At 36.7% G+C, this 20,677-nt stretch overlaps 2 protein-coding genes across 5 annotated transcripts in view; both read right to left on the bottom strand.

Annotated features, from left to right (window-relative positions):
- The window catches only part of LOC138713138 (ankyrin repeat and death domain-containing protein 1A-like), a 72,523-nt gene extending 63,193 nt beyond the window's left edge, over positions 1-9,330 (bottom strand). The window contains exon 1 of the mRNA XM_069844940.1: positions 9,135-9,330. The gene's annotated coding sequence lies outside the window, so the exon portion shown is untranslated. The remainder of the gene's footprint in view (positions 1-9,134) is intronic.
- Positions 1-20,677, bottom strand: part of LOC138713020 (26S proteasome non-ATPase regulatory subunit 10-like) — a 139,056-nt gene that overhangs the window by 25,981 nt on the left and 92,398 nt on the right. Inside the window, exons 2-5 of one of the 4 annotated variants that reach the window (XM_069844730.1) lie at positions 20,029-20,302; positions 19,673-19,741; positions 16,990-17,064; positions 15,394-16,396 (exon numbers count right to left, since the gene is read on the bottom strand). The exons of 2 other annotated variants lie outside the window; for them this stretch is intronic. In XM_069844730.1, the coding sequence (XP_069700831.1) occupies positions 15,872-16,396; positions 16,990-17,064; positions 19,673-19,741; positions 20,029-20,301 (942 nt within the window). In that variant the 5' untranslated portion in view covers position 20,302 and the 3' untranslated portion in view covers positions 15,394-15,871. Of the gene's footprint in view, positions 1-15,383; positions 16,397-16,989; positions 17,065-19,672; positions 19,742-20,028; positions 20,303-20,677 lie in introns of those variants that run through there. One more of the 4 variants, XM_069844720.1, reaches the window with a different exon arrangement.

The raw sequence follows: 20,677 nt of genomic DNA on the forward strand, positions 1-20,677 counted from the left end.
TCTCTGCCTGTTATGTGGGTGGGTTTGATTGTTGAAAGGTGTTGAAGAGTGGAGTCAAATAGTGTGTGTGTGTGTGTGTGTGAGTGTACTGAAATTGATTTGTGTGTTGAGAATTTTATCGGGGTGTGTTTTAATGTGTTTGTATATTTCGTATTGTTCTAGTGTGTTCAGTTTTTGGTTCTTGGGTCGTATGTATAGGATTTCCATGTCCGTATTTATGTTATTGTATGTGTGATTAGCATTGGTTATGTGATCGGCGTATGTAGATGTAGACCTATTGTGTCCTCTGGTTATTGCTTTAATGTGTTCTTTGTAGCATGTTGGAATGATCTGCCTGTCAGTCCTATGTAGAACTTATCGCAATTATTACATGTCAGTTTGTATACACCTGTGTGGTTGTATTTATTTGTTTGTGTGTTGAGATGTCTTTGTAGTGTGTTTTCTGTCCTGTATGTTATGTTGTATTTCTGTTTTCTGAATGAAGATGCGATCTTACGTGTGCTTTTGTTTTCATATGTTAGTGTGATGTATTTTTTGTGTTCTTGTGTTTGTGTTGTGTTTTGCGTGTTTTTGTGTTTGTTAAGTTTTTGTTTTGTCTTCCTTATGATGTTGTCTATTATGTTTGGATTGTATCCGTTTTCTTGTGCTATGTATTTGATTGTGTTCACTTCTTCATTGTAGTGTTGTTGGCTCATGGGTATGTTGAGTAATCTGTGTACCATTGTCCTGAATGCAGCATGTTTGTGTTGTATGGGGTGATTAGATGTGTTGTGTATGGGTGTGGTGGTGATGGTTGGTATTCTGTATATTTTGTAGGTGTGTTTGTTGTCGATTTTTGTTATGGTGATGTCTAGGAAATTTATGGAGTTGTTGTTTTCAAGTTCTAGTGTGTATTGAAGTTTTGGGTGTAATTTGTTTATGTATTGGTGTAGTTTGTGTTTACATAATTAACACGAGTAACTCCACTAGTTAATCAATTAATTATATTCAAGTGTTAAAAGTAGTATACGCAAGATTCAAAGTGAACTAAAATGGATTTGAGGCAGGCCAGGTTCTCTAAAAGCCATTTGTAAGTTAAGTACACGCTGATCTAAATGAGGAGTTGGAAAGCAATGGTGGATTGTTAATGCTTAGGTGAGGGGTTTGGACTTTTTCCATTGCTGGTTGTCATAATCAAAAAATTAAGACACACAACGTTTCGAAGGGTGGTTCTCCCTTCGTCTTCAGGTGGAAGGAAGGAAGGAGAGAAGAGAAAAAAACCTATTGTTGGGATCGTTACGTACAGCTATTTGGATCAGTCATACTTGAAATGAACTCTATACTAGCAGACATATGTCACTATCAAGTTAACTGACGTCAGGATGTGAGGCATATGTCTAGGACTAGAATCCCTCGTGCAATCCTGCATTACCAACCTAGAGGCAGGAAATCAAGTGGACGTCTAATGAAGACATGGGCTGAAAACTTTTGGGACTATGAGTTGTATGGCTGATGATCAGGCTTCGAGACTTCGGACCCAATAGATCAGTTCAGTGGGAAATCCTCATAACGACGTACTGAGTATAGTGGTAAAGCGTACAGTGGGTGGGGGTACTGTAGAATGAATGACAACAAATACGCAAAGGAAAACGCTCTGGATTTGAAGGTTCTGGCGAATAATTTGGTTTTCATACAAACTGTGTCTGAAACTATTACACGGTTATAAAAGTCAGAGCAAGAGATGCCGGAAGCCCTCAAATTAATTTAGAAAAAAATGCAGAGAATTACTGAGACATCAAGTACACCGGTTACTGAACGTGTAAAACAGAAGTGGAAATCAATTTTATGTAAAAATAACGGATATGGAACATTGTGTAACATAAACAGCAAATTAGTGGACATAGAGTCACCCGAGAATAAAGGACTGTCTCTTAGAGACTGCAATGATGTTAGGTTTTTTCGTTTTGCTCCTATCACGTCATGCGACGTAGAGCGCAGCTTTCTACAGTACAAACTTTGGCAGATAACCGAAGAAGATTTACGTTCGAGACACTGAGAATGTATCTTGTAGTACATTGCAATTCGGTACTGTAACTGCACTTCCTAAAGACGACCAATAGGATAAATGAAGAAATTAAAATTGCTACATGTTTATTTCCACCGTTAACAGTGTGTATAATTAAACACAAATGCTTATAAATCACAGGAGAATGAATGCTTTTCACATTCTTTTGACATTATCATTGTGTAATGTATATTTACTCTCAGAATGTACATATGGGTGTTTTCCCATACTACCGTACTCTACTCTAAATAGCAACGTTGTTACCTCAACACATCTCTATCTACCTGCAGCGAGTCAACAACCTATAGTGCATGCACAGTAAACTTATTGCATCGGGTCCAAAGTCTCGAAGCCTGCTGATGATGATGCTAATGATGGTGACGATGATGATTATAATCATTTTCTATAAATTTACTTCTCGATTAGCCCAGGCAGTGTTATTAAATTTCCTCTGTGTTGGTCGCAGCTTGTCCAGTAATTATCAACTGCCATTCGTATTAATTTCATATAAAGTAGGATCATTTCTCTAATAATTTGAATGACAGATATTGGTGTTGATTTTACTGCTCCAGTGACTATCTATTGCAAACAAAAGTACAATTATTTTTGGAAGTGAAAATAGCATTTCTTCATCTATAAAATTGTGTTCATTTGTTCGCACCTAGGCCTACGTCATATTAACAGCAAGTGCGTGTAAATTACGCATCGTAAAAGTAAATAAAGAGCTAAACTAGATGCGTAGTCTATGTGGATACATGAAACGCACTGTAAAGTGAAGCAAAATTTACCATAAAACAAAAAAAGAAATAAATAAAGTGTGATATCAGCGCTATAGGCCTGTGTAACAAGATATTAAAAAGGACTTAGGAAAGAGGGGAAAAAATAAATTGTAAAGACACTTTCTGTGTATTCGATGTGTCTTAAATTCTTATATTTTTAATAGGAAAGAGGGGAAAAATAAATTGTAAAGACACTTTCTGTGTATTCGATGTGTCTTAAATTCTTATATTTTTAATAGGAAAGAGGGGAAAAAATAAATTGTAAAGACACTTTCTGTGTATTCGATGTGTCTTAAATTCTTATATTTGTAATGGTTAACTTCACCCCAGCGATCAAGTTTACCCGGGTTTACTTTACGGAAAATAATCAATGTCACAGGAAAAATGGGGGCGCAGTAAACGAAATTACTTTATAAGATCTTACTTAAAAATCTTGCAAGGGTCGAAATAATGCCCCTGTTTATGACCAGGAGTGAAGTGACTAATTCGGTTACAAATGTTGTTGAAATACTCCCGCTGTGCAATTACGCAGTCTGTCGGCTGGATTACGTAGTGGGGTAACAGTACTCGAAACAATTCATTTTGGTACAGTGTAATACAGTGGATGCTTTTCCAATTCACTGCGGGCTAAAACAAGGAGATGCACTGTCACCTTTACTTTTGAACTTTGCTCTAGAGTTAGCCATTAGGAAAGTCCAGGATAACAGAGAGGGCTTGGAATTGAACGGGTTACATCAGCTGCTTGTCTATGCGGATGACGTGAATATGTTAGGAGAAAATCCACAAACAATTAGGGAAAACACGTGAATTTTACTGGAAGCAAGTAAAGAGATAGGTTTGGAAGTAAATCCCGAAAAGACAAAGTAGGCCTATATGATTATGTCTCGTGACGAGAATATTGTACGAAATGCACTCTTCATCCCCCTATTATTTATTCGCTCGATTTCATACTCTCTCTCGCTATCATAATATTAATACTCGATCACAACGCGATAACACGCTAGAAGTTCCACTTCACGCATCGTCTCTGTATTCCTCATCCTTCACTGTTGCTACCTCTCGTCACTGGAACTCTCTGCCGCCTGAAGTCAAGGGCTGCCGAACATTGAATTCTTTCAAATCCAAGTTAGAAAATTATCTTATGACGAGTTGCCAAACTAACTTACTATTATGACAAGTGTTGTATTGCATGTTTCCACGTTTTCACATTTTTTTTAATGTTCTAATGATATTCAACTTATTTTATATTTTTGTTTTCATATTTTCCGATAATGTTATATCTCTAATGTGATAAGTTGAGCTATATATAATCTTAATTTTCCTTATTGTGTGTACTTAGAAATATTGTATTCACTGTATACTTTGTACTGCACTATTTTATTACTAATATTACTATTATTATTATTATTATTATTATTATTATTATTATTATTATTATTATTATCATCATCATTATTACTATTCTTATTATTATTATTATTATTATTATTATTATTATTATGAATAATTGTCTTTTTTTTTGTATGCCTCATTTATTTTGACCTGCTGTTCACATATTATTATGCTTTTTTCTTTCTTTCTGTATGTTATATATTATGTCCGATTTCTTCTTATTTGTTGTTTATTTATTATTATTATTATTATTATCTTATTCAATTTTGTGTGTAAAATTGTAGTGTAATTTGTAAATTTGTAGTGTTTTTGTAACGCAGTCTTTACTCCTGGTTGAGTGTTAGAGAAGGCCGTATGGCCTTAACTCTGCCAGGTTAAATAAATCATCATTATTATCATTATTATTATTATTATTATTATTATTATTATTATTATTATTATTATTATTATTATTATATAAATGATACTTGGGAGGAAATTAAACACAGAATAAATATGGGAAATGCCTGTTATTATTCGGTTGAGAAACTTTTATCATCCAGTCTGCTATCGAAAAATCTGAAAGTCAGAATTTATAAAATAGTTATATTACCGGTTGTTCTGTATCGTTGTGAAACTTGGACTCTCACTTTGAGAGAGGAACAAAGATTAAGGGTGTTTGAGAATAAGGTCCTAAGGAAAATATTTGGGGCTAAGAGGGATGAAGTTACAGGAGAATGGAGAAAGTTACACAACACAGAACTGCACGCATTGTATTCTTCACCTGACATAATTAGAAACATTAAATTCAGACGTTTGAGATAGGCAGGGCATGTAGCACGTATGGGTGACTCCAGAAATGCATATACAGTGTTAGTTGGGAGACTGGAGGGAAAAAGATCTTTGGGGAGGCAGAGACGTAGATGGGGAGATAATATTAAAGTGGATTTGAGGGAGGTGGGATATGATGATAGAGAATGGATTAATCTTGCTCAGGATAGGGACCAATGGCGGGCTTATGTGAGGGCGGCAATGAACCTCCTGGTTCCTTAAAAGCCAGTAACTAACTAACTAACTAACTAACTAACTAACTAACTAACTAACTAACTAACTAACTAACTAAGTAAGTAAGTAAGTGAGTTGCAACATCTTTACAAGATCCTGACCAAGGGAACCTACAGTTGTCCCTTTACACATTATGGAATATCAGCAGTGCTAGAACAATAATATAATTATCAAGCCCTGCACGTTTTATCTTAGAAGTTGCAGACATTGTTAATAATATAGACTTACTTACTTACATACTTACTTACTTACTTCCAATATGGCTATTTCCTTAAAAGAATTTCTGTAAATTAATTTTATTTTTGTACACGAGTATTAATAGATTCTAAATCACAATGGTAGTGTGTATAATTTTCTCACAGTGAGAGGTAAAGGAAAGATGATCACAATAGAGGCCTACCTGCTACAGGAATATTTTTATTTTGTTGGAGAAATCCAACTGTGTAAATGTGTAACTACTGGAATTTTTTAGTTAAAGAATCCATACTTTCTAACACTAGTAATTTCTTTATTTCCGTATTTCTGTTCTCTTTTCTTATACTATTTTCCAGAAGTTGAAGATTATATTGTATATGAATGTATTCAAATGGGGATCATGGTGTCAAGCAATTTCAGGAATTGGTGGAGTATTATAATCATTTTATATAAATTTACTTCTTGATTAATTCAGGCTGTGTTATTAAATTTCCTCTGTGTTGGTCGTAGCTTGTCCAGTAATTATCATTTAATTAATTTAATATAAAGTAGGATCATTTCTTTAATAATTTTCATGACTGTGATTGGTGTTGATTTTACTGCGCCAGTGACTATCTATTGCAAATAAAAGTACAATTTTTAAAATTGAAAACAACATTTGTTATCAATAATATTGTCTGTTCATTTGTTCGCATCTACGACATATTAACAGCAAGTGCGTGTAAATTAAGCATCGTAAAAGTTGAGTAAAGTGCTAACTAGATATGCAGTCTACGTGGATACATGAAACATACTGTACAGTGGGGCAAAATGTACCATAAAATAAAAAAATATATAAATAAACTATTATATCAGCGCTATAGGCCTGTGTAACAAAATTATAATAATAATAATAATAATAATAATAATAATAATAATAATAATAATAATAATAATAATAATAATAATGATTTATTTAATCTGGCAGAGTTAAAGCCATACGGCCTTCCCTAACACTCAACCAGGAGTAAAGACTGCGTTACAAAAACACTAAAAAAATTTACAAAGTACACTAGAATTTTACACACAAAACTGAATAAGATAATAATAATAAAATGTAAACAACAAGTAAGAAGAAATCAGACATAACATACAACATACAGAAAGAAAGAAAAAAGCATAATAAAATGTGAACAGCAGGTTAAAATAAATGAGGCACACAAAGTATAAAAAAATAACACAATTATTCATAATAATAATAATAATAATAATAATAATAATAATAATAATAATAATGATAAAAAATAAGAATAATAATAATAATTATAATAATAATAGTAATATTACTAATAGTAGTAATAAAATAGTGCAGTACAAAGCATACAATGAATACAATATTTTTTAGTATACACAATAAGGAAAATTATGATTATATATAGCTCAACTTATCACATTATAGATATACCATTATCGGAAAACATGAAAACAAAAATATAAAATAAGTTGAATATCACTAGAACATAAGGGGAAAAAATGTGAATACGTGGAAACATGCAATACAACACTTGTCATAATAGTAAGTTAGTTTGGCAACTCGTCATAAGATAATTTTCTAACTTGGATTTGAAAGATTTCAATGTTCGGCAGCCCTTGACTTCAGGCGGCAGAGAGTTCCAGTGACGAGAGGTAGCAACAGTGAAAGACGAGGAATACAGAGACGATGCGTGAAGTGGAATTTCTAGCGTGTTATCGCGTTGTAACAAAATAATAAAAAATCCATAAGAAAAAAAAAAATTTTAAAATATGTTCAATGCATCCGATGTGCCTTAAATCGTTATATTTTTAATGGTTAATTTTACCCCAGCGATCAAGTTTACCCCAGTTTACGTTATGAGAAATAATTTATGACACGGGAAAAATGGAGAACGAATTAATAAGATCTTACTTAAAAATCTTGCCCCCTCTAAACAAAAATTGAAATAATGCCCCTGTTTATGACCAGGAGTGAATTGACTAATTCGCTTACAAATGTTGAAATACCCCCGCTGTGAAATTGTGCAGTCCATCGTGGGGTTGCATAGCGGGGTAACAGTACTCGAAGCAATTCATTTGGTGCAGTGTAATACAGTGGCGCCAATGCGTGGAAAATGGTGTTACTTCTGGAGCTTTAGTTTCTCATGTTTTGAGTGACAAAATCTGTCTGACCGAAGACTAGGGAATATCTGTCCTTTCTCCCCACCCCCACACCAACACAGATACGCGTTTGCATTGAAAAAAAAAAAGAGCTTGGCAAGAGCAGTCCGCATTGGAAATATGACCAGGCATTGTTGCCACATTGCTACAAGTGCCAGTCCTGATCGGAGAGCAATAACATTAGGGACAGCATAAAAAAATGCTAAACTAAATAAATCTATAGATAAATACAATATAATATTTGTTACTCAGTCAAATGTAAGAAAAAATATATTGGACAAACCAAAAGAAATTTCAAAATTAGATACAATGAGCACATTTCTGATTTCAAACATAATCGTAAGAAATCCACATACGCCTCCCATCTAATAGACACTGGACATGAATTAGGCCCAACACATAAAACTTTAAAAATATCAAAATCAGGAATAGATACAAAATTAATAAACTCTGCAGAAGAATATTATATTGCAAAATAGATTCAAATAGAGAACAGCATTCTCAATGAAAATTTGACTCAAATCCGGAATCCCCTATACAACCTCTAACTCCATCACAACGCAATATCCTTCCGCTTTAGTTGTTTACACGAACACTCACTTCCCCACGTTACATTAGTAACAGGTCCGATAGCAGCAGGTCGTCCCACATCTTCGGAAGTACGTCTATAAATTAACATTTTCAATCATCTTCAAATTCTTCAAAATTTTGATTTATTATTTCATTACAGATAACTACTTCAAACATAGGATGTTTCATAGTGACCTATACAGTTGCCACGTTCAAACGACGTGAGTATTTTCATTATCCATTCCACTCGTACTTTTAAATTTGATAATTTGCCACTTATATTTCATATTTATATATTTCAGATATAACCCATCAATCATTGGACTCTATTGAACAAGAGTTTCACAGAATATTATGAAGTTTAAATCATAACACTACGTTGTTTTCAATTTTAATATTATTTTAATTTTATGACCTGTAACATTACATTTTAATTAAGAGATGTTGTACATCATTAATTTTAAACAGTTTATCTACCACCATTGTATTGACTATACAATTTGATATTGAGATATTGTATAATTGTGCCTGAAGATGCCTGAATGGGCGAAAACGTTTGCAATATATAATTTATGTGTATAAAACTTAATGACCATATAATATAAGTCATTATTTTACATTGATTTGTCATTTGACTGAGTAACAAATATTATATTGTACTTATCTATATTAATTGACAATCGGAACAATTTTCATCATGCTCTCCAAGTTAAATAAATCTAGACAATTCCACTTACAATTGGAATGGCACGTGACCTTGTGACCTTACATGAAGCAACTACTGATTCTAAGGTGGATTTATAAATAAACAGTGACACCAACAGAATGGGAGTAGTAGGAATTCCAGCCTGCCAATCTAGCTATATGCTCAATTTCTCTGTCCTTACAATATGTGATTACGAAGAAGAAGAAGCTGTTGTTACGTAGTCAGACCTTACCTTGTGAATTGAAAATGAAGTTATGTTAACACTGAGCGAAACGAAGAACGGTGCTACCAACAGTGACGGAGTTCTGGGCAATTCCGAACACAATCGTCCACAGACTTTGTACACGGGGAGAAAAGTGAAGAAGTTCGAACCAAAAACCACTTGGTTGAAAACGAGAATGAGTAGTGATGCAGCCCTGCTTCTGAGGGGTTATATAGTGCCTTATCTACCGGTTAACAAACAGCCAGATAAAGCTGTGAGACAGCTTACACAAGCAAGGGAGAGTGGATCATACAAGTGGTGCTTGAAGACAGCCAATAGGAGAAAGGATTGTGAATAAATAAAGTTGCAATGTAGGACTAATGATAAGATAACGTAATGACTTTTATTTTAAAATAAATATTAATAAGATATCAGTAGAGATAAATCACGTGACTGGTACCACAAGTCAAGAGCTTGTTATCGTGACCAGAGGTTCCACAACAATCCACTCACCGTGTGATAATGGTTCTGTCTTTCTTAATTACTGCAGAAAATCTCATTTCTATTAACACAGTTTTCTTCGCTTCTATCCGGTATTACAATCTGAGAATCCTTCCGATGCCCAAAAATATTTGCGTAGCATAATGTCGTTCATACAGGCTACTGTACTGTAGGCACTATACATTAACATTGAACCAAATAACACTGTAGTCGATCACTCACTGATCCATTATTTCATTGATGCCTCTTCCTCCGTTTCTGCAGACTTTTTTCTTCATTAAATCATTCCTACATTCATTCATTAATATGTACATGGGTAAGTTACCTACTTACTGGCTTTTAAGGAACCCGGAGGTTCATTGCCGCCCTCACATAAGCCCGCCATTGGTCCCTATCCTGAGCAAGATTAATCCAGTATCTATCATCATATCCCATCTCCCTCAGATCCATTTTAATATTATCTTCCCATCTACGTCTCGGCCTCCTAAAGGTCTTTTTCCCTCCGGTCTCCCAACTAACACTCTATATGCATTTCTGGATTCGCCCATACGTGCTACATGCCCTGCCCATCTCAAACGTCTGGATTTAATGTTCCTAATTATGTCAGGTGAAGAATACAATGCGTGCAGTTCTGTGTTGTGTAACTTTTTCCATTCTCCTGTAACTTCATCCCTCTTAGCCCCAAATATTTTCCTAAGCACCTTATTCTCAAACACCCTTAATCTCTGTTCCTCTCTCAAAGTGAGAGTCCAAGTTTCACAACCATACAGAACAACCGATAATATAACTATTTTATAAATTCTAACTTTCAGATTTTTCGACAGCAGACTGGATGATAAAAGTTTCTCAACCGAATAATAACAGGCATTTCCCATATTTATTCTGTGTTTAATTTCCTCCCGAGTATCACTTATATTTGTTACTGTTGCTCCAAGATATTTGAATTTTTCCACCCCTTCGAAGGATAAATCTCCAATTTTTATATTTCCATTTCGTACAATATTTTGGTCACGAGACATAATCATATACTTTGTCTTTTCGGGATTTACTTCCAACCCATCTCTTTACTTGCTTCCAGTAAAATTCCCGTGTTTTCCCTAATCGTTTGTGTATTTTCTCCTAACATATTCACGTCATCCGCATAGACAAGCAGCTGATGTAACCCGTTCAATTCCAAACCCTCTCTGTTATCCTGGACTTTCCTAATGGCATAATCTAGAGCAAAGTTAAAAAGTAAAGGTGATAGTGCATCTCCTTGCTTTAGCCCATAGTGAATTGGAAACGCATCTGACAGAAACTGGCCTATACGAACTCTGCTGTACGTTTCACCGAGACATATTTTAATAATCGAACTAGTTTCTTGGGAATACCAAATTCAATAAGAATATCATATAAAACTTCTCTCTTAACCGAGTCATACGCCTTTTTTAAATCTATGAATAACTGATGCACTGTACCCTTATACTCCCATTTTTTCTCCATTATCTGTCGAATACAAAATATCTGGTCAATAGTTGATCTATTACGCCTAAAACCACATGTTCATGGGTAAGTTACATTCTTTAGTTCATTAGTTAATTTTTCAAGTATTTCTTCCATTCACGCGTTTATTTATTCATTAAATTATTTATGATTCATATCCTGTCGTTTATTTGAATTAAATTCTTCCTTCATTTATCCTTTTAATTATTTATGATTAATCCTTTTGTTCATTCATCATTAAACCTATCATTTTTCCATTAATCTTTTGTTTGTTTATTCATTTTTTCATCCATTTGTTTTTTCATTAGGTCTAAATTCGTTTCTCTTTCATTCAAACTTTCGTTGCTCATTCTTTCATATTCCACCGAAAATATATTTGTCCATGAATAGGCTATAAGTTATGCAAAGATCTAAACTAGAGAGAAGCGTATACCAGATCGAAGGTGGAGGTATGACAAGGTGTAACACGACAACATGTAGGTCTAGTCCTTACACAAAAAAAAAAAAAAAAATTAAAATAAACGTAATTTACAAAAAATCTTTTCATTGGTCTCCACAAACCCATAGACCTCACAAAAATACTTAGGCCGTATTGTAATATTGCTTTATTATTATTATTATTATTATTATTATTATTATTATTATTATTATTATTATTATTATTATTACTATAATTAATTTCTTAGACTATCAAAAATAGGATTCTCTTCATAGTGTTTGTAGACAAATGATCTTATTGAAATTATCAACTTGCTCTAAACCAGCCGTGGCGAAAATGTGATCGTGCGCCGAGCCACTGTGTAACCTGCAAAGTGCATAGCATCTATGGAGGGAGGCGGACACCCGAAGGGGAAGTGAAGCAACTGTCTGACATATTAACGGATTTTCATTTTCCTTACGTCAAGCACTTAAATATAATTTTATACAGTACAAGGTTACAAACTAATGTTTAGTACGTGTAACGAAGAAAGAAATGAATAAGAAAACATAGGACACAATATCACAACCTAAAATTAACTGTCTTCAGAATGTCTCTGCGACAAAGTTTCAAAATCAGGAATTATGTCACTTACTGCCAGTCGTAGTTGATCACGAAGGTATTTGTCTGTCAGTCGTGATTTGAATTTGGTTTTCACTATTTTCATTGTTGAAAATAATTTATATTATTTGGTCTTAGCTCTTTTTCAATTTCCCTCGTCATCCATTTTCTGAGTACCTGGCAGGAGGAAATAGTTCTGTGGAATAAAGCCTTAACTGTGACCTAATTTAATGTGTTCAGTAGTAACTGTAAATATGACAACAGTGAATCCCTTACCCTTTCCGATTCTTCTTTCAGCTTTTCCGTTTCAGCTTTTGCCTGTCTCACACACGGAAGAAACTCTTGTCCGTACCACACAGGCTACTGACGTCGGCACTGGAGGTGAATGGAAAGAATAAACCAGGCTCATTTATGCCTGACGTTAACTATGCATATGTAGACTATGAAGAATCACTGAATGTCCAAAATAGGCCTATACCTATGTCAGGGATGTCTGATGGCCTCTGTATTAGTCTATAATTTTAAATGTATCATTTTATACGCAGGCTATACACTGATAGGCTTATTGGTAGGACTATTTTGTTGGCAAGTTTTGTTCTTTGCATATTCTGTGATAGTCTATAAAAGCTGTTTAACTTCAAACTTACTGTCATCCTCTGAGGAGTTTAGTGCTGAGAGGAATGCGGTTCCGACTAGTCTAGCGCGGTACTGGAGTGGGAGGGAACAGTGACAGCGGCAGTCTGGAAGGAAGTACAGTCATACTGAAAACATTCGCCCAATTTACGAGAGCACTATGCCTATTAGTTTCCTAACGTATTTTTGGCGAGATAGAGATACAACCATTCCTACTTACGTGTTCAGAGAAGGAAAGTATTATAGAAAATTGTATTTATTTAGTCTATTATTCATTTATTCTGGTGAAGTTACGGCCATCACACCATCAGAAATACAAATACAATAAAATAAATAAACATAAAAATCATAATAAAACTACAATAATATAAATGAAAAGAAGAATCATACTATAAAATTTAGTAATTAGTAGAATTGAATTAAATTTGTAAAGCAATCAATTTAATAATAATAATAATAATAATAATAATAATAATAATAATAATATTAACAATATTAAACTGCCCCCCATTGAGGGTAGCCCTTACGGACTCAGTATATCCTCAAAAAAAATATTATACAAATGTAAACATAGATATTAAGTTTTAAAAATGGGAAACAAAGAAAAGGGCGTGAAAAATTACAATTGCTATTAATGTGGCACCATGTGATTAATTAGGATTTGGCAGGATTTTTTTAACACAATTATCACAATGTCATCCCTCAGAGATGTTGGCAGAGCAAACTGCCGTCGAAATTCTCCGAAAAAAGCTGGTATAGTCCCTCGAGCACCTATGAGCAAGCCGAATACCTCAACATGAATTAAGGCATATTTCAGCTTGAAATAGTTGACTGTAGGCTCATAGATCGACTTCTTCTCAAGGTGGACCTCGGCTGACTGATGACATTCTACTTCAAAACGTATCGTGGGGTCCACAATGATGCCCTGTTTAGTGTCAGCATTGTACGCTGAAATATCTACTCGTCTCGTTGACCCATTTTCCACAGCATGTTTCTTTAAAAATGACTTGTAACGGTGAAATATTTAATATGAGTAATTCATATAATATTAACATAGCTAACAACAGGGAGATGTTTGAGCAAAAATTGCAACAATATATTTAATATATTTATAACAAAATCGCATAGGCCTAGGTAAACAATATTGTAAATTTATTTCAACTCAACAACAATGTAATTTTATTATCTCTCTACAATTTAACTTCACTCCCATCAACAATGGGATTTGCTCTCCGCACAGCAACACAGCGTTCGTTATTGCACTCCACAGACGACAATGACAATTTACTTGGACTATTGAGAACAAAAATGAACTGTTAATTTTTACTAATGTTCACAAAGTGCTATTTACAAATCGGAACTGTCAGTTCTCAGTTCACGGTTCTTCTAGCTCAGTCACTCAAGTTCACAGAATCTCGAACCCCAGACCTTCAGAGACAGTCCACTGTACTCGAACTCAGGTCCCTCCAACTGCGGTCCACTGCACTCGAACTCAGGCCTTCGGATGCTCTCACAGTTGCGGACGCACACTCAAGTCGAACTCCGGTACACAAGACTGGCTGGCTTGCTATCCACTGACTGTAACGACACTGGCTTACTGACTGTCTGACTGAATGACTTTCACTTGCGTCTTCTCTTTTATATAACCAAACTATAGTTTCTGAAGAGTTCGCGAAAGATTCCACTCTCTCGAATAATCTCGCACGCTGCTGATCCCCTCCTTCACCGCGCGTAGCACATGCCCCAGGAAGCAGATGCGCGCGCAACCTCCCCTCGCCGCGTTGCCGTAATACACCCCTTCTGCCCTCTCAGCATGCAGATGCTCCCCGTACCAGCGTTTCGTCTGCCGCGCACCTTGTCGGACACACGTTCGAACCCCAGTGCAGCTGTCACAATATGTATATGAAATATTCACACACTACTACAAACTGAAGACTGCATATTTTTGGACGATTAATACTTCCCACTCCGCTCGGCTCGGCTTGGCTGTAGCAACAAAAGAATCTACCTGCAACCACCCCCCCGCACCGGTAGCAAGAATACCTCAGGTCCAGCGCTAAACTCGTTGGAGGAAGACAGTAGCTCTTTTAGAATATGACGGACAGAAAGTGCATGACGGAAAATCCCGCTTCAGTTTTTCAAGTTATCACTGGCGTACTCTACCGACGTAATTAAGACAAGTTTCTATAGTCCGTCCCAGGAATCTGTGGAGGAGAAAGACGAAACAAGACCTCTGCGCAAGTGGTATGTGGGAGGGCTAGGGTCAATCACCGCTCTGGGGGGAGGCATTAGTTGAACGAAGCGAGCAATCGCTTACAGGAGGGAATAATTTCTATCTGAACTCTTCTACCACGAGCATCTTACCTCTTAGCGGACTCGAGCTGATGCAGCCCTCAATACACTCCGGCACAGATAGACTCCGCCCCAATATGCGCAAAGTTACTTCACAGATTCCTGGGACGGACCTTAGGCAGGAACAGTGATGCCAACGGAAATGCTTTTCTTCACATAGATATTGCGAATAAATATAGACATAAAAATGGCAGTAGGATTTCTGTGCATGTGAGCAGCAGGAACACCAGCGGCAGTCAGTGGCGTATCAATATCATCAGATAGTGTGAGTCGACATAGCCTACTTACTGTAATCGAAATAGTCTAGTTGAGATGCCGAAGGATCAGTGGCGTATCACAATCACACAATAACAACAATCCTATATATTTTACACGGGCAGTGATACCAACATAAACAATTTTTTTTCATATTTTTATTTGAATAGGCATACTGTGTACAGCAATTTGAACAATAATTTTATTATAAACACAATAGAGATTTGAAAATGGTAATAATAATAATAATAATAATAATAATAATAATAATAATAATAATAATACTGACAAAGTGTCAGTCACATGTCAAGGTACAAGCTTATGAACTATTCATTATTGACACAACACGGGAGTAACGACAGCCTAGAGCAATGAAGTAGTAAAAATCTACATTCCAAGAATGAAATAGTAGCATTATACACAAACACTGATGCCAACACAACACATTCCCGCTGGTTACTGCGGTATAATAGTATTGCTGTCGTGTTGGCAGCACTGCGCCTGCTCAGCCCTGCAGCATGGCCGCCACTTCTGTGTGCCCCCACTGACGCGCCAGGTCCAGGGCCGTCTGTCCCTTCTTATCCCTCGCCCCCCGCTCAGCGCCATGCTGCAACAGCAGCTGCACCACTGGGGCGTGGCCACAATATGCTGCACAGTGGAGTGCGGTACACTGGTGTTCATCATCAGGCTCGTTGGGCCGCGCCCCAGCTGCCAGCAGCAGCTCACACATTGCAGGGTGCCCACTGAGTGCAGCCATATGCAGAGCAGTCCAGCCAGATGTTCGTGACTTCAAATCCAGCCGCGCCCCGGCAGCCAGCAGCGCCCTGCACGCATCCTGGCGGCCTTGCTCTGCAGCCAGCCACAAGGGCGTGCGGCCATCACGATCCACGGCGTTCACCTGGCTGCCTGCATCCAGGAGCAGCTGCACCCTGTGTGTGTCCCCCCGCTCCGCTGCCCGGTGTAGCTCAGTCCTGCCTTGGCTGTCCTTCTGCTCCAGGTTGGGCCTGACCTCAGCCGCAGCTCTGTGCTTCTGCAGCAGACAAAACAATCTGGTGAGAGGAAGCTCAGTCAGCTAGGTGACAGTTCACTAGGCTGAGTGAAGCTGATGGCAGTAGTATTGACAGTAGCCATGACTACTTGCTCTTGGTTGCAGTATGCTGATTGAACCTCGTCTTCATATTTAATTGAAACATTTCTAGCCAAATCTATCTGCAATAGAATAGTTCCCTCTTCAACATTAACATTTTGCTCATGAAAATGCTAAACTTGAACGGTGTTTACGTAACAATGTCTTTAAATTGATTTAATTTAGATTCAAACAGGAACTGAATCATTCAAGTCTATAAATTATTTAAGTTACCATATTCATCATATAATTATGTCTATTGCCGATAAGTTACTATTGTTTCTTCATTGAATGTATCATGTATGTGGTATGCTATATTTGAGCATTTTTCACAAATTTGTCTCATTCATGTTGAACTATGAATGTTACAAGAAACTTTGAAAACAATTTCATTGCGCAGAAAATGAAGCCGTTAAGTAGCCTATTTGAAATTTTCATGATAAATACATGCAGTAAACCCCCTCGTAACTGTAACCATGGTAACAGCTCACACTTACTTCTTCCAGCTGGCGCCTCATCTCCCGCCTAGCCTCCAGTTCTTGTCTGAGCTTCCTCAGCTGATCCTGGTAACTCTGTAATATAAACAATTCTGGGTTAGAGGAAGTTCAGCTGGTTAGGTGATAGTCTGACTTGAAGCAACAGGTTTCATGAAGGAATCAAGCTGATGGCCGGCATACAGCATCAGGAAATGAGACAGCAGTTACCAACGTATAATGTTTGGATAGAGGCTTTGAAATAAAACCTCTCATCGTGCCTACTGAAGGATGCACTGGAAGAAATGGTGAACTGGACAGTTCGTGGTAGAAGAAGATATCGAGTGAAAAAGGAAGGATTGCAGAACACTGGACTTGCAGTCAAAGGCCTGCCCTTCGACAGAACATTACGAATGAATGATGGAATTGTGAAACTACATGTAGGCCCTTTTTTCTTTCCCAGAGCACCGACCAGTTTTGCATCAAAGGAATGCAAGAATATCTTGGACTTGCAAAAGAAGCTCGTAGTTCTTGGTAGTTAGTATTTGCAAACCTTGTATTTATGGTAAATATAAGATTCTGGTCTATTACTGCCATCAAAACAAAAGCAAAAATCCCCTTCAACTCGTAAACGATATCAATGTGTGTATATCTAATACATTGTCGAGATTTTAAAAGTTTCCTTCTGGAAAAACAGGCACATTTATTGCTTTTATTATTTTTTAATTTATAACTATTGAAACATTTTTCTATTGTTATATTCAACGTTGTGTTTTTGTTCCTAAGTACAACATAAATGTATGTTTGTTTTATTTTATAATCCGTCCCTCAGCTCTTTACATGTCACCCCAGGGCGTCGCGACCCATATTTTGGGAACCTCTGATCTAGACCTGCCCTCCCAGTATGTAATCCATATTTTCATGATTAGAGATAAAAAAAGGGGCATGGATCATCTACTCTCCCAGTACATAATCCATAGCAGGCTGGATATTTTACCAAGTACATTGTTATATAGAATTTATTTCCTAGGACTCAGAACATTTTTCATTATCGATGATCCTCAAATGAAAATTCAGAAATTGTTATGTCCTATGACGCAGAGCCAATATTACAGCTCAGCTATCTCTTATTGGTTTACTAAAACATTCAATTTCTATTTTCATGCGTATTCTTTCATTACAACTTCAATGCAGGTAAATGGGATAGCAATGTCTTCTTCTCCCCTCTAACCTTGTCACAGTCCTCGGACTCCTGTCACTTAGCTATCTTCCTTTTCGTTTCTCAGATATTGGCAGTACTCTTATAGTCACGACATAGTGATAGACTATATCTTCGATGGGCGATCATAACAGTACAAGTCAAAAAACTTTATTTTACAGGAGAGAAAAAAAACTGTTTAACATCGTACATGATTTTGAAGATACTGTTACGTGCATCAGAGAATGCGGCGTTCTACAGCAGGTTTTGACTTGTACTCTTTTTACCAGACACAGGTATCGAGTCCACTCCTGTGGAGTAACGGTCAGCGCTTCTGGCTGCGAAACCAGGTGGCCCGGGTTCGAATCCCGGGCGGGGCAAGTTATCTGGTTGAGGTTTTTTCCGGGGTTTTCCGTCAACCCAATACGAGCAAATGCTGGGTAACTTTCGGTGCTGGACCCCGGACTCATTTCACCGGCATTATCACCTTCAAATCATTCAGACGCTAAATAACCTAGATGTTGATACAGCGTCGTAAAATAACCCAATAAAAAATAGATATCGAGCTGATGATGACAAAACTGTACATATCTCAATTTCGCCAAAAATTGACTTGTACTCTTATGATCGCCCATCAAAGATATAATGGAGTACTCATACTTATCTTTTAATTAAGTGTCCATTTTGAACTCGCTTTAGCGCCTTCGTGCCAGTCTATCATGAAGTTCTATGCTCGACCATGCCGAAATGTACTAATTATACACCCGGTAGCAGTCCTTTAATGCATGTCATTAAAGTACACCTACTCATTAAAGTACAGGTCTTCAGCCAATGATAACTCAACTTACATGTGTTCAGCCAATGACAAGTCAGCTTTGTACCGTTATAAAACCGCAGGTATCGATTATTCTCGGATATGCAATCGAAAGAGAATTAGCGAAAAGTCACGGAGGCTGGAAATCCAATACTGTCGCAGAAGGTTATGTTCTGTTACTATAATAATTAGTGTTAATTGTAAATAATATTCAAATAAATTCAATTTGTCATATCGTTTTTCAATGTCGAATTCAATAATCAAGGTTATAATATTATAATATTATCAAGTTTAACGGGACTACGTCAAGGTCAATGACATTATTGTTCCTCGGAAAAAATCAATACTTTCGCGTCTGCGCACATCTCAGAATTCACGACCTAGAACAAGGTCACTTCCGATCTTGTCAGATACAAATAAAATGTATACATCTGAATACCGGTAATTTCAAGTTAGAAATATGGTCGAGCATAAAAAGTCGTATGAAACTCGCCTATAATGGTAATTAAGAAGCTCGTATGAAAATTATGAAACTCGCTTGCGCTCGTTTCATAAATATCCATACTCGATTCTTAATTACTATCATTATAGGCTCGTTGCATAATGTACTATTTCATACTTAGGGTTCAACCTTTACTGTACCCTCAACTATCCAATTACTTTATTTGTAACCATAGCAACAGCTCATCACTTACTTCTTCCTGCTGGAGCCGTAACTGGTGTTCTTCAAATTTCTGCTTCAGCTGCCTCAGTTCTACTTCCTTCTGTAACCACAAAGGAATCAGGTTCAGACGTAGCCCAGTCAGTAAGGTGGCAGTACGATGAGAAACAGAATAACTCACAACCAACTACTGAATGTATTGCACTAAACAACACGACATTTCTAATTCTATCTTCACGTTTTATACATGGCTACAAATTCCCCTCGTCATCCATTTTATGAATGCCTGGCACAAGCTAATACCGTAGTTCTGTGGAATAAAGCCTTAACCGTGACCCCATCCAAGGTGTTCAGCAGTAACTGTAAATATGGCAACAGTGGAACTTTTACCCTTTCTGATTCTTCTTTCAGCTTTTCCAGTTCAGCTTGCGTCTCCCTCAATTCCCTGTCTTTCTGCTTCAATTTCTCTTTCAGCTCCTTAAGGTCGTTGCTGCCTTCTACATTTTCCTCTTCCTTCCTTGCCTCCAGGCCATGCAGGGACCGCGAGTCCAACCTCTCCTTGAGGACCCTCACCTCCTCTATTAGAGGAAGCAGCAGTCGAACCTGTCCTTCCAGGGTCTTCACCCGCTGTTTGAGGTCGGGGATAGGTTTGGGTTTTGCCATCCTGCACACCAGAAAGCAAGAACAGCAGTGAAACCTTCAAATACTATTCAGAAATCACTAGTGACCTTCTTCTGTTAACAGGTACTTCATCTGTTTTATAGAAACTATAATGAATGAGTGGGATTATAGGTTTCAAGTAGAGCATTAGTACAACAATAATGAAACATGAAACACTACCTAAATATTTTATGCTCGACCATGCCGAAATGTAGTAATTATACACCTGGTAGTAGCCCTTTAATGCATCTCATTAAAGTACACCTATTCATTATAATTCAGTTGTTCAGCCAATGAGAAATCACCATTGTACCATTATAAAACCGCAAGTATTGATTATTCTCGGATATGCAATCGAAAGACAATTAGCGAAAAGTCA

Source organism: Periplaneta americana, chromosome 2 (genome assembly GCF_040183065.1).
Source record: "Periplaneta americana isolate PAMFEO1 chromosome 2, P.americana_PAMFEO1_priV1, whole genome shotgun sequence".
NCBI lineage: Eukaryota > Metazoa > Arthropoda > Insecta > Blattodea > Blattidae > Periplaneta > Periplaneta americana.